Here is a 14,376-nt window from a genome sequence, read left to right as displayed (position 1 = left end):
ATTATTGTGCATTGCTCGGCCTCGGCTCCGTTTTGAAGTTTTGTTTTTTTGCGATTTATCTCAAGTAGCTATTTTGAGAGTTAAAAAGTCCATAGAATCCGATTATGTGAAAATATCTATTTTAAATTAAAAAGGAAAAAAGGGCTGACTGACTTCTGTTTTGGAGTTTCACGAAAAATGAATTCGTAAACTTGGAATGTTCTCAAGCTTTTAAAGTATAAATATCCTTTAAAGAAGTTTCAAAACGTTATAAGACGATATAAAAACTCGGAGTCATAATGTCGCTCACCCCTCAAGATTTAGTGCTATTACTAGATGTTGTAAACGAAGAAAATGTGGACATAAATTTCGAAAGTCTTTCGAATCAAATGCATCAAAAATTTCCAAAAAAAGACCATTTTAAGGTATGTAATTATTGTTTCGTATTCATTTTGTCTTAATTTTATATAACCTGGTGATTTATTTTATTTATTACGTTCAGTTCCCTCTAAAAATAACTTGTTGCAAAAAACGAAGTTTTTAAAAATAAGGTTACGTTTATCAAGCTTCTCGCTGTTTATAAGATTTAAATAATAGATACGTTGAAAATTTATCTTTTTGAGTTTGAAATTCTATGTTTGGTTACATATTTGCAGAATTTTCTTAAAAAATTAACTATTTTCTTAAAAGTTCACAGTTTTTATTGTTTGAAAATGCGTTTTTGTTGAGTCGAAAATTCAACTATTTGGTGGAAAATTTGTATTTTTCGCAAAAAAATTCAACTATTTTAAGAAAAAATGGAACTGTTTGGTTGATCATGAAACTGTTTGTAGAAAACTCAACTATTTGGTTGAATATGGAACTATTTGATTGAAAATTATATTATTTTCATGAAAATTCATCTTTTTGTTTTAAAAATACCGTTTTTTTTTTACAATTTCCGGAAAAAATCTGAACAAAATAATTCAATTTTAAATCCAAATGTTGAATTTTCTACCGAAAAAGATACAGTTTCTATAAAATACATAAATTTCCAACTAAAAAAGAGTAAATTTACAAATAAAAATTAGAATAGTTTAATTTGCAGTTAGAAAAAAAAAGTTTTCAGCCAAATTTTCCAGGAAAAATCGACTAATTACATTTTCAGTCAAGAATATAATTTTCAACTAAAAAAAAAACGAATTGTCAACCAAAGAAATTAATTTTTAATCACAGTGATGAGTTTTCAACAACAAAATGAATTTTTTACCAAATTTTTTCTACCAAAAAGATGAATTTTCCACAAAAAATCGAATATTTAAAGCAAATTTTTAACTAAAATGATAAATCTTAAACTACAAAAAAAATATATTATCAACCAAATACAAGAATTTACAAGTAAAAAGATAAATTCCTACCAAAAATAAAATATTTAAATTTTCAATTATTCAAATAAATTTTCAACCACAGAAATTATTTTATAACCAAAAATATGAACTTTTAACGAAGGAGAATACTCTTCTACAAGAAAAACGAATTTTTAAAAAATAAATGAATTTTCACCTAAAAAAAAAAAAAATACATTTTCAACGAAAAATATAATTTAATCAAATTTTCAGTAAAAACATAATTTTCAATAAAATCAAAGTAAATTCTTAACGAAACAGTATAAATTTTAGTCAAAAAGATTAAATTTTTATCAAAAAAAGATCAATTTTCTATTAAAAATGGAACAGTTACATTTTTGTCCGTTAAAAAAAAATTGATTCTAAATAACAAAAAACTATTTTTCAAACTAAAAGTTCAATTTTCAACCAATAAGATGAATCTGTTTACCAAAATAGATGAATTAAAAATAATTTACATGAAGTCTTCTCTAAGTAATAGAATTTTTAATGGAATTTTCCACAAAAAGAGGAATTAGTTACCAAGAAGCTTAAATATTCTCACAAAAATCCGAATTTTCAATAAACTACAGGAATTTCAAACCAATCATTCAAATTTTCAACTTAAGAAAATAAATTTTGAACCATAAATGTACGAGTTAAATTTTCAGTTAAAACAATTAATTTTCAAGAAAGAATTTATGAAAAAAATGTTTGTCAACTTGAATGAAGAATCGTCAACCAAATAAATGAATTGTTATGAAAGTAGTTCCACTTTCAGCTAATTATTTAAATTTTAACCAAAAAGGATGAATTCTCAACAAAAAACGTGATATTTCATATTTCAAGCAAAAAGGATTTTAATTTTATACAAAAAAAGTGGTTGAATTTAACAAAAAAAGGATGAATCATCAACAAAGTAGTTTAAATCCTCAACCAAAAGAGCCTAATTCTTAACCATAATAATAAAATTAACTCCAACTTTAGTTTTTCGAAAATTCCCTAACTGTGTCAGGGTTTCCCTGGCATTTCTGAAATTGCTTGATCTTTAGCAACTGTTTTTTACCGGGAATTAAAAAAATTTGTAGAAGAAAAATCTGTCCACGTTCGATTTTAACAGTTTTTAAATAATTAGTGGAATTGTTATGTTTTTCAGTACTTGAACAAATAAAAAATAAAAGCCTTTGCTGATGAAAATTTTTGATAAAAACCTTTTTATTTAATAAAAAAATTTTTTAATTTATCTGTACTTTAAGTATTAAGAAATTAACAATACGATTTTAAATCAGTTCAAAATTTAAGAATTTTCAAATTTTAACTTTAAAACATAAATGGTTTCAATTTGAAAGTCTTAGTCATTAAAAAAGTGTGAACGTGTGACTGAAAGTTTATAAACTATTTTCAACTCAAAAATAACTTCATAATAATACATTCTTAATTAAAGGATTGAATTAAATTAAAAATATTGTTTCAGTCTGAACTATTCAATTTTTAACCCATTCAATTTGAAATTTTTTGTTAAAAAAAAAGATTAATTATTGAATATTTAGCAATATTTGAATTTATATTTAAGACAAGTAAATTTAAACCAAATATTTAAAAGTAAAGAATCTTTAACTGTATCGTTTGACATAGAAAGTCTGGAATCGTTAAAATTTCGAAGAGCCTTTAAACTTTAAACGTTACAATGTTAATTGTTGTATTTGAAAAATGCTTAATTTGTGACCGAAATTTTTTAATTTTGATGTATAATTTACAGATGAACATTTGTAGAAAAAACTTTAGTAATTTTAAATGATATTTAGGAGTTTTAAAAAAATTAAAAATTATCATGCAAATTTTAGAAATTTTTCTGAAAATCTTCTAAAATCTTTTTTGAATATTTTGTTTAAATCTTTGAAAAACTTTTTAAATATTCTCTTAAAATGGGTTTTTAAAATGAAAAGTTACTTTTAATTTTCTTATGAATCTTAAAAAATTGTTTTTATTCTTTCGAAGCCTTTCACAATTCTTGAAAAAAATCTAATTTTTTGTTTAAAATCTTCGAAAATCTACATTTTGTTTTATATCATTTCAAGTTTTACATTAAGTTTCAATCTTTTTAAAACTTCTAGATATTTCTTAAAATTACTCAAATTTCGCCTACAAATAATAAATGTTCAATTATTATTTATACATCCAAACTATAACGAAATTTTCTAAAATTTTCAGGATTTTCTGAAAATTTTTAGAAAAAATTCAGTTCATTTTGACATATATTTAGAAGTTCTGAAAAAATTTCCAAAATAATGTTTAATTTAAAACCAATTTAAAACAACTTTTAGATTTCTCAAGATTTTGAAATAAAATTTTAAAGCTTTTCAAGGACGCTTAAACTATTTAAAAATAAAATAATTTAATTTTTAATTTAAGAAGTGTTCAATTAAAATTTTTTCAGTTTTTCAATAATTTGATGTTTCTAGCTCAAAATTCCTTGAAATTATATAAATTTTGAAAATTTTAAAGTTCATTGATTGATTTTTTAATTTAGAGCATTGAAAATGATAATGTGGATTTATATATTTTTATATGGAAAAATGTTAGCACATTCAATTTTATAGCGTAAATTATTGAGCATTTTAATACAAAATTTTTACATTAAAAACTTTTAAATTTCTATCTTTAAAATTCAAAATTTAACAGTTCGACTTTTAGTGCTTTCATTTAAAGCTCAGTTTTTATTACCTTAAGTGGAAAATTTTGTGGCTTTAGTGTTCCATTTTTTTAATTTCATTCGCCGTGAAAAATGTTTAAATCTTTGAGAAACTTTTTAAATATTCTCTGAAAATGATTTTTTAAAATGAAAAGTTGTTTTTAATTTTCCTAGGAATCCTTAAAAAAAAAGGTTTTATTATTTTGAAGCTTTTCACAATTCTTGAAAAGAATCAATTTTTTTGTTTAAAATCTTCGAAAATCTATATTAGGTCTTATATTAGGCTGTAATTTCAAGATTTACGTTAAGTTTGAATCTTTTCAAAACTTCTGCATATCTCTTAAAATTACTTAAATTTTGCCTACAAATAGTAAATGTTCGATTATTATTTATACATCCAAACTATAACGAATTTTTCTAAAATTTGCAGGATTTTCTGAAAATTTTTAGAAAAAATTCAGTTCATTGTGACAGATATTTAGAAGTTCTGAAAAAATTTACAAAATAATTTTTAATTTAAAACCAATTTAAAACAACTTTTAGATTTCTCAAGATTTTGAAATAAAATTTTAAAGCTTTTCAAGGACGCTTAAGCTATTTAAAAATAATTTAATTTTTAATTTAAGAAGTGTTCAATTAAAATTTTTTCAGTTTTTCAATAATTTGATGTTTCTAGCTCAAAATTCCTTGAAATTATGTAAATTTTGAAAATTTTAAAGTTCATTGATTGATTTTTTAATTTAGAGCATTGAAAATGATAATGTGGATTTATATTATTTTATATTGAAAAATGTTAGCACATTCAATTTTATAGCGTAAACTTGAGCATTTTAATACAAAATTTTTAAAAGTTCAAAATTTAACAGTTCGACTTTTAGTGCTTTCATTTAAAGCTCAGTTTTTATTACCTCAAGTGGAAAATTTTGTAGCTTTAGTATTCGATTTTTTAAATTTCATTCACCCTGAAAAATGGTTGCGAATCGGGAAATGGCCGGGAATTTATTTCGTCGATTAAAACGACCACCCTGTCCCTGCTCCATCTCAAATCAATTTTTTTTTGATCAGGTATGTAGTAAATATAATTAACAACGTGAAAATAGAAAAATGGTTTTGTGATATCAACTTTAAGTGCTGAAAAAATCAAATTTTCGTTGCATATGGCGACTTGCGCGAGGTATCCTTGTTTCATCCGTGCATTGTTTAGTATTTGGTGGTTAATTTTCGTTCACAACGTGAATGAAAATCGGTTTTTTTTTTATCATTTATCGTTGAGACTACAAAACCGTTCTTGCATTTTCCTGTTGTTAATTATATTTACTACATACTGCATTTGTTGATAAACTAATTATTAAAAAATGACTTAAATAAACTTTTTTCCATAGTTTTTTATTTTGTTGTGAAGTTCATTTATTGTGAGTTATGACTGCATTCTTTTCAAATTTTGGCAGCTCCTAGTTGGGGCGTAATCGATTTTTTTTAAATGTCCATGAAATATTTAATTGCAAAAATAAGTAATAAAAAATTGAATTTTCTCAAAACTATGGGGTGGGATATTGTTGAATTGATGTACACTTGACAACTGTGCGACACTTTTTAATTTTCATGACTTTACGAAAAATGACGTGTCCACTTCAGGAATTTTGACACTTACTTAAAATTCTTTGCTACCGAAATTTCCCGACTTTTGAAATTTCTTTCAAGTTTCTTGACTTTTCCTTAATTTGCCCTGACCAATAAAATTCCGTGATTCTTCCCTGGTCTGCGGTCATCCTGAATTTTAAACCTCAGGCATTTCAAACATAAAAAATGTAGAATGATTGGCTTGACAATTAAAATGATAATTTCAGATCGGGATGACCATTCTCTTAATGTTACAACACAACGATCTTCTCTCAAACCAAGTTCAGCGAGTGATAGCAGTAGGACTTTTGTACGATCTCTACCGAGGAGAACCACTTGCCACAACTCCCTTCGCCCCGGTATTCGTGCAAATTCTAAAGGCTCCTGAGGAAACTGGAAACGGCGGCAAGGGCAATCATCCTAGTCACGTGCCAGTATTATCTCAGTGCGAGAAAAATTTACTGGCTGGATTGTTGGGCCCGAAAAGCAGTGAGATCATGAAAAAGACCCCAAGACAAGTGATCGATGAACTCTACTTTGTACCCTCTGCTCAACCGGATTTAACCAGTCTACAACTGCAACTTGCCGAGCATCAATCTGAACTTCCTGCAGTCACAAAATGTGGAATTCCGGTTATTCTGCCCGAGGCTGAACGTCCCAAGCCCAACGAAGTTGATAAAGCTGCTGCCAAGAGTGTCCTTGAAGACCTTGTGACGGGAAACGAGCCGCTTTTCAATCAAAGTTACCGGCCTGAATTTCTCCGATTGGCTCCGCCACTGCATCAGTGTTTGAACGAACCTGCCTGGATGAATTTCACGGAACCAAACCAATTTACCGTGGAATATGACACCAGTATGTGTGTCTCGAATTGTGCGGGTGCACGAAGATTGATGGGAAAGGCATTCAAGAGTGTTTTGACTCTTCAACAGCAACAGTATCTTGTCACAGTTTTAGACAAGGATCCAAAATTAGTTTACCACATTGGATTAACTCCTGGTAAACTTCCGGATTTGGTGGAAAATAATCCTCTAATAGCTATCGAGGTTTTGTTGAAGTTGATGCAGTCGAGTCAAATCACGGAATATTTTAGCGTTCTTGTCAATATGGAAATGTCCCTTCATTCGATGGAAGTGGTGAACCGGTTGACGACAACCGTCGATCTGCCAACGGAATTTGTTCATCTTTATATCAGCAATTGCATTTCCACCTGCGAAACGATCAAGGATCGCTATATGCAGAATCGGCTCGTTAGACTCGTTTGCGTATTTCTGCAATCTCTGATTAGAAATAAGATTATTAATGTGCAGGAACTTTTTATTGAAGTCCAGGCTTTTTGTATTGAATTTAGTAGAATTAGGGAAGCCGCGGCTTTGTTTCGACTTTTGAAGCAACTCGAATCGGGAGATGTTGGAGGTCTTAATACCCCGGTGACTAAAGGGAAGATTAATATGTGTTAGATTTCGGAGAAAGCTTTAAATTACTAACTTATGTCTGTGAAAGTTTTTACAGTAATTTCGAAACTACGTACTGATTAAGTATGTATGTATTTATAGATCATTGTATTTCGTTTAATCATCATTCGTGTAAAATATCACAGTTTTTCGTTCTTTCTTTTTTTTCGTTTTTTCTTTTTTTGTTAAGAAAAAAAAACACGAAGTCTTACTGAATTTAATATAATAGCAGTATATATATAACAATAGACGGGAGAGTTTTTTTTATATTTTAATGAGACTAAATGTGATTCAAGGAGCAAGTCAATATATTGATTAGAAATTTAATTTGGGTTTTCTTATTTACGGGGTTCACGGTCTTTTCCCTTTTCCTCTGTGTTTCTTATTTTTTCTTTCGAATTCAGCTTTTTGATTTTTTCCATCATTCTGTAGAACAATTTCCATGAAAATTAAGTTTTTTTTTTAAATTTTTAAACCTTTGCGAAGGAAATTCGATATTTTAAATTGTTGAAAATATAAAGTTATAGCCCTAATTATTGCAATAACCAGTAGAAACATTTCTGTATTCACATACAGATTTTGTTTAAAATGAACTTTCGGAAAATAAAACATGTTAAAGAATTGGAAATTTATTCAATTTTAACCCTTAACGGGCATACTGGGTATAATACACCCAGCGACTTATTTGCGCTTTAGCAAAACGTAACAAACTCAAGAAAATGGAACATATGATGCCAGATTAAAAAATGACATGAAAACTTATTTTTCTGTGTCATTTTCACATAATGTTCATTTTTATAATTTTTATACGCAGTTTAAGATCAATAAAATCCTTCAGTCGCGCAAAATACGGTGTTTCATTTTTCATTGAATTGAAGCTTTTATTTTTTAGAATAAATACCTTCATTGGAACGAACACTATAAGACTAATTTTATTTTTGAAGCACCGCACCTCGAAAATATTCAAGTAAAATTTTAAGTAAAAATATCAAAAACTTAAAAAGTTATGAATTTTAGAGTGAAACAAGTCATTTTTTAATTTTTTCCAAAAAGGTTTTTGTTAACTACTTTAAATTCCAAAACCTGTTATGAAACCTTTGTCTCTTTAAACTAGATAGATTAAACAACATTAATGGATTTTTTGTAAAAAAAAAACTATTCAATACCGTCGGCACAGCACACGTTAAAATACCCTTGGGTGATTAACACCCAGTATGCTCTTTATGTAATTTTACGGAAGTGTGCTATGTAATTTCGAACGATTTTTTTATTAGTTTAATTTTGAAGGTTTACAATTGAAAATTATTTAATTTTAACAATTATCAATTTAAAATTGTTCAATTTTTAAGATTTACACTTGAAAATTATTTTATTTGAACGATTATAAATTTAAAATTGTTCATTTTTTAAGATTTACAATTGAAGATTCATTAACTTGGAATCTTTCAAGCTTAAAATGACGTAATTTTAAACTTCTTTTTATGTAGGTCAATTTTGAAGGTTTACAATGGAATATTCTTCAACTTTTAAGATTTTCAAAATAAAATTCTGCAAAAATGTAATAAATCAAATGATTGAATTTTCAACTAATAAAGATAAATTGAGTGCCAAAAAAGACAAAGTCCAATTTTCCATAAAAAATAAAATCATTCAATTTTCAACCAAAATAATGAGTTTTCTAACAAGATTATATTTTTACTAAAAAGGCAAATTTTCAACAAAATATGTTACAACATAAATTCCCAGTTAAATATTTGAAGCTCTAAATAAAAAACTCAAAATTTTTAATAAAATAAAACGGATTTTTAACAAAATTGTTGAATTTTCAACTAAAAAAAATTAAATTTTCATCCAAAAATGGAATAGTGAAATTTTCAGATAAAATAATTGAAATTCCAAACAATATACACAATTTGCAACAAAAGAATGTGAATTTTCAACTAAAAAAGAAAACATTTTCAGTCAAAAATGAAATAGTTTCATTTTCCGTTCAGAAATTTAATTTTTAACCAAAAAAGCGAATTCAGAGAACTACAAAGATAAATTAAAAAAAAAACGATTTTTTTTAAATACTTGATTTTTCAACCAAAAAGATTAATTTTCAAACATTATGATTAATTTTCAACTTAAAGAGAAGAATTATCAATAAATTACATGAATTTTCAACTAAAAGGTTAATTTTTAAACTAAAAGAGGCGAATTTTTAACCAAAAACAGACAAGTTAAATTTCAGTTAATTAATTTTTAAATAAAAAAATTAATTTTCATCAAAATAGTTTATTTTAAACCGAAGAGATGAATCTTCAACAAACAAAGTCAAATGTAATAGTTGCTATTTCAACCAAAAAATATTTAAAATTCTTTGAATTCAGCCAAAAAGGACGAATTTTCAACAAATCATGTAATTTTTTAAATAAAAAATATCAGCTTTCTACCAAAAATAAAAATAAATAAAATAAAAGATACATTTGGAACTAAGAGGAGAAACTTTAATCCATAAAATTTAAATAAAAAAGAGTTGAATTCAATTAGAAAAAAAAATATTTTCTCTAAAAGAGTTGGTTTTTTAATTTGAAAATAAATATAAATTGTGTACCAAAAATGACAATGTTCAATTTTCAACCAAAATAATGAGTTTTCTAACAAGATTATATTTGTACTAAAAAGGCAAATTTTCAACAAAACATGCACATAAATTTCCAAATAAATATTTGAAGCTCTAACTAAAAAACGTAAATTTTTCAATAAAAGAAAAAGAATTTTTAACAAAATTGTTGAATTTTCAACTAAAAAAATTAAATTTTCGTCCAAAAATGGAATAGTGAAATTTTTAGATAAAAAAATTGAAATTCCAAACAATATGCACAATTTGCAACAAAATCATGTGAATTTTCAACTAAAAAAGAAAAGATTTTCAATAAAAAATGGAATAGTTCAATTTTCACTTCAAAAGCTTCAAAATTCAATTTAAAAAAAATTGAATTTAAACAAAAAAGATTAAATTTAAATAAAATACTTCATTTTTAAGTTCAAAAAATCATTTTTCAACAAACAAAAAATCAATTACATAGTTTAATTTTAATCGAAAGAAATGAATTTGCAGCTGAAAATGAAATTTGGAACCAAAAAAGAAATAGTTCACTTTGCAGTTAATAAAATAATTTTCAATGAAGAAAAAGAAGGTTTGAAGAAAATACTATATATTTCAACCAAGAAGACTTATTTTCTACCAGAAGGCCGAGTTTTAAATTAAAAATATCATTTTCAACAAAAAGAAAAATGTTTACAAAATTAGTAAAATTTGTTACCAAATTAATTAATTTTTAACTAAAATAAATTAATCTGCAAACTAGAAGAATAATTTTCCCTAAAAAATTTAATTTTGAAACACATTGTTGAGTTTTTAAATACAAAGATAAATTTTCAAGAAAAACGATTGTTTTTTAAACCAGTTGAATTTTCAACCGAAAAATGATTTTTAAATTTTCTATTTAAAATACTACTTCTAGTCTAAAAACGGCTTGAATTACTTTCTTCATATAAAATTTAAACGAGGGAATTTTCAAATTGTGACCAATTCAGATTTGGAACAGGGATTTGTTAAAACTTTTCTAAATATCAAATATAATTCTTTAAAAAAATGTTCATTTCATATAAAAAAATTCACTGGTCATTTCCACCCTAAACCTGTTTCAAATGCAAAAAAAAACTATTTTATTTTCTAACTATTTTATTTTCTATATATCCCCATGAACTTTAAAATGTTTCAAATTATATAATTTTAAGAAATTTTAAGCTAGAAACATTGAATATAGAAAAATTGAAAAATTTTTCACTGAACACTTTTTAAATTAGAAATTCAATTATTTTCTTTTTAAATAGTTTAAACATCCTTGGAAACCTTCAACATTTTATTTCGAAATTTTGAGAAATCTAGAAGTTGTTTTAAGTTTATTCTGAAATTAAAATTATTTTGGAAATCTTTACAGAACTTCTAAATATCTGTAAAAGTTAATTCAATTTTTTCTAAAATTTTCAGAAAATCCTGTAAATTTTAGAAAATTTCTTTACAATTTGGATGTGTAAATAACAATTGAATATTTATTATTTTTAGGCGAAATTTGAGTAATTTTAAGAGATATGTAGAAGTTTTGAAAAGATTCAAACTTAATGTAAAACTTAAAATGATAGCTTAATATATTTAAAAAGTTTTTCAAAGATTTAAACAAAATTGTCAAAAAAGATTCTAGAAGATTTTAAGAAAACTTTCTAAAATTTGCATGATCATTTTTTATCTTTTTAAAACTCCTAAATATCTCTTAAAATTACTCAAATTTTTTCTACAAATGTTTATTTGAAAGTTATACATCAAAATTAAAAAAATTCGGTCACGAATTAAGCATTTTTCAAATATAAAAATTAATATTTTAACGTTTAAAGTTTAAAGGCTCTTCGAAATTTTAATGATTCTAGGCTTTCTATGACAAACAATTCAGTTAAAGATTCTTTAACTTTTAAATATTTAGTTTCAATTTATTTGTCTTAAATAAAAATTCCAATATTGCTAAATATTCAATAATTAAACTTTTTTTAATTAAAAATTTCAAATTGAATGGGTTAAAAATTGAATATTTTAGACTAAAACAATATTTTAAATTGAATAAAAATGGGTTTTTTCCCGTTTCGCAAACATTTTTTACGGTCAATGAAATTTGAAATAATGGAACACTAAACCTAAAAAAAATTTCACTTGAGGTAATAAAAACTGAGCTGCAAATGATAGTACTCAAAGTGGAACGGTTAAATTTTGAACTTTTAAAATTGAAATTTAAAAGTTTTTAATTAAAAATTTTGTATTCAAATTCTCAATAATATACGCGTATAAAATTAAAGGTACTAACATTTTTCAATATAAAAAAATATAAATCCACGTTATAATTTTCAATGCTCTAAATTAAAAAATCAATCAATGAACTTTAAAATGTTCAAAATTATATAATTATAAGGAGTTTTAAGCTAGAAACATTAAGTATTAGAAAATTGAAAATTTTTTAACTTAACACTTCTTAAATTAGAAATTAAATTATTTTATTTTTAAATAGTTAAAAAATCCTTGGAAAGCTTAAAAATTTTATTTCAAAATCTTGAGAAATCTAGAAGTTGTTTTAAATTTCTTTTAAATTTAAAATTATTTTGGAATTTTTTTCAGAACTTCTAAATATTTGTCAAAATAAATTGATTTTTTTTTACAATTTTCATAAAATCCTGTAAAATTGAGAAAATTGAGTAGGTGAAGTTTGAGTAATTTTAAAAGATATGTAGAAGTTTTGAAAAAAATTCAAACTTAATGTATAACTTGAAATGATAGCCTAATATAAAACGAAATGTAGATTTTCGCAGATTTAAATAAAAAAATTAGATTCTTTTCAAGAATTGTGAAAGGCTTCAAAAGAATAAAAACATTTTCTTGAGATTCCTAGGTAAATAAACAATAACTTTTCATTTTGAAAAATTATTTTAAGAGAATATTTAAAAAGTTTTTCAACAATTTAAACAAAATGTTGAAAAAAGACTCTAGAAGATTTTAAGAAAACTTTCTAACATTTGCATGATAATTTTCAATATTTTTAAAACTCCTAAATATCTCTTAAAATTACTCAAATTTTTTCTACAAATGTTTGTTTGTAAATTATACGTCAAAATTTTAAAATTTCACTTACAAATTAAGCATTTTTCAAATACAATTAAAATTATAATGTTCAAAGTTTGAAGGCTCTTCGAAGTTTTAACGAATCCAGGCTTTCTATGTCAAACAATTCAGTTAAAGATCCTTTACTTTTAAATATTTGGTTTCAATTTACTTGTCTTAAATAAAAATTCAAATATTGCTAAATATTCAATAATTAATCTTTTTTTATTTAAAAAATTCAAATTGAATGGGAATATTTTAGAATGAAACAATATTTTTAATTTAATAAAATCCTTTAATTAAGAATATATTATTATGAAGTTATTTTGAAGTTGAAAATAGTTTATAAACTTTCAGCCACACCTTCACATTTGATTAATGACTAAGAATTTCAAATTGTAACCATTCAAGTTTTAACGTTAAAATCTGAGAATTATTAAATTTTGAACTGGTTTAAAATCATTTTGTCAACTTTTTTTCAAGTTTTATTACTTAAAGTATAGATAAATTTAAAGAAATTAATTAATTTATTAAATAAAAATGTTTTTTGTCCAAAATTATCAACATTAAAGGCTTTTATTTTTTATTTGTTCAAGTCTTTAAGAAAGCATTTAAAAATTATGTAAGCTTAGAAATAAAAATTTCAAATGGAAAATTTTTAAAGTAAAAAAATTTTGAATCACGCATTATAAGCTAAATAGTAGCATAATTGAAAAACATATCAATTCAACTAATTATTTAAAAACTGTTGAAATCGTACGTGGACAGATTTATCATCTACAAATTTGTAAAATTCCCGGTCAAAAAAAAAATCACTTTTTTCCCTGTCCAGCGGCCACCCTGTAAATACACCCCGAATTAAATTCCATCTCAACTTTATCTGTAAGAAAACAAATTTTATATTATTTCCATATATTCGTACATTTTCCAGTTTAAATACATTCATGGAAGTCATACATACATGTCTATTTAACAAATTGACGTTACCAATATATTATTTATTATCTAATAATTATAAATATTTTAATTCTCGTATTGTGCTACGTTTCTATACGTTGTTTTCAACCCAATTGCATAATGAAAAGAACATTACCAAAACAAAATTAATGCTCTACGTGTGTGCACTTAAATTATTACATTTTATCAATTGTTTATAGATTTGATATCGTATTAATGTTTCTCACTCCAAATAACAAATTCGCAATTATTTCTATTATACCATTTTTTTTAAAGCAAGTAGAAGTTGTGATCGGAAGAAATTTCAATGAAACAGTAAAGACTTTAGAATGTAAAGACATAAATTTTTTTTTAAAGATCAACGTAGATAATTTAACAAAAATGTACAGAATCGCTCTGATTCTACCCCTAAATCAATATTATATTAAGAGCGCATTTTGCAAAAAAAAAAATTTCCTACATAATTTTACATTTTCTTATACTCCAACACCTGAAAGTCTCGTAGACTTTCCATCACTTTCAGTACTTACATTAACTATACCCATTAAAAAAAGTCAAAAAAATTAAAAAGTTCTCGACTTCACACATGGTTTTCAGAATATTTAACACCTCTACTCAGCAAGG

The 14,376-nt window shown here is 24.6% G+C and overlaps 1 protein-coding gene across 1 annotated transcript; it reads left to right on the top strand.

The window, feature by feature from the left end:
* LOC117171847 (CCR4-NOT transcription complex subunit 11) lies at positions 1-7,433 on the top strand. Its single transcript, XM_033359481.1, has 2 exons — positions 1-404; positions 5,883-7,433. The coding sequence occupies exons 1-2, from the start codon at positions 279-281 to the stop codon at positions 7,110-7,112; spliced, it is 1,356 nt and encodes a 451-aa protein (XP_033215372.1). The 5' UTR covers positions 1-278; the 3' UTR covers positions 7,113-7,433.
* Positions 7,434-14,376: the final 6,943 nt, after the last annotated feature.

Source organism: Belonocnema kinseyi, chromosome 4 (genome assembly GCF_010883055.1).
Source record: "Belonocnema kinseyi isolate 2016_QV_RU_SX_M_011 chromosome 4, B_treatae_v1, whole genome shotgun sequence".
Classification (NCBI taxonomy): Eukaryota; Metazoa; Arthropoda; class Insecta; order Hymenoptera; family Cynipidae; genus Belonocnema; species Belonocnema kinseyi.
The sequence above is the reverse complement of the archived record's forward strand: the minus strand, read 5'-3'. Positions and strand labels throughout refer to the sequence as shown.

What these genes read in the sequence shown, in the direction of transcription:
- LOC117171847 (XM_033359481.1), top strand. Translation starts at nt 279, where the DNA reads ATGTCGCTCACCCCTCAAGATTTAGTGCTATTACTAGATGTTGTAAAC. An exon ending in CAAAAAAAGACCATTTTAAG is followed by an intron (nt 405 to 5,882) that starts GTATGTAATTAT and finishes TGATAATTTCAG; the next exon opens with ATCGGGATGACCATTCTCTT.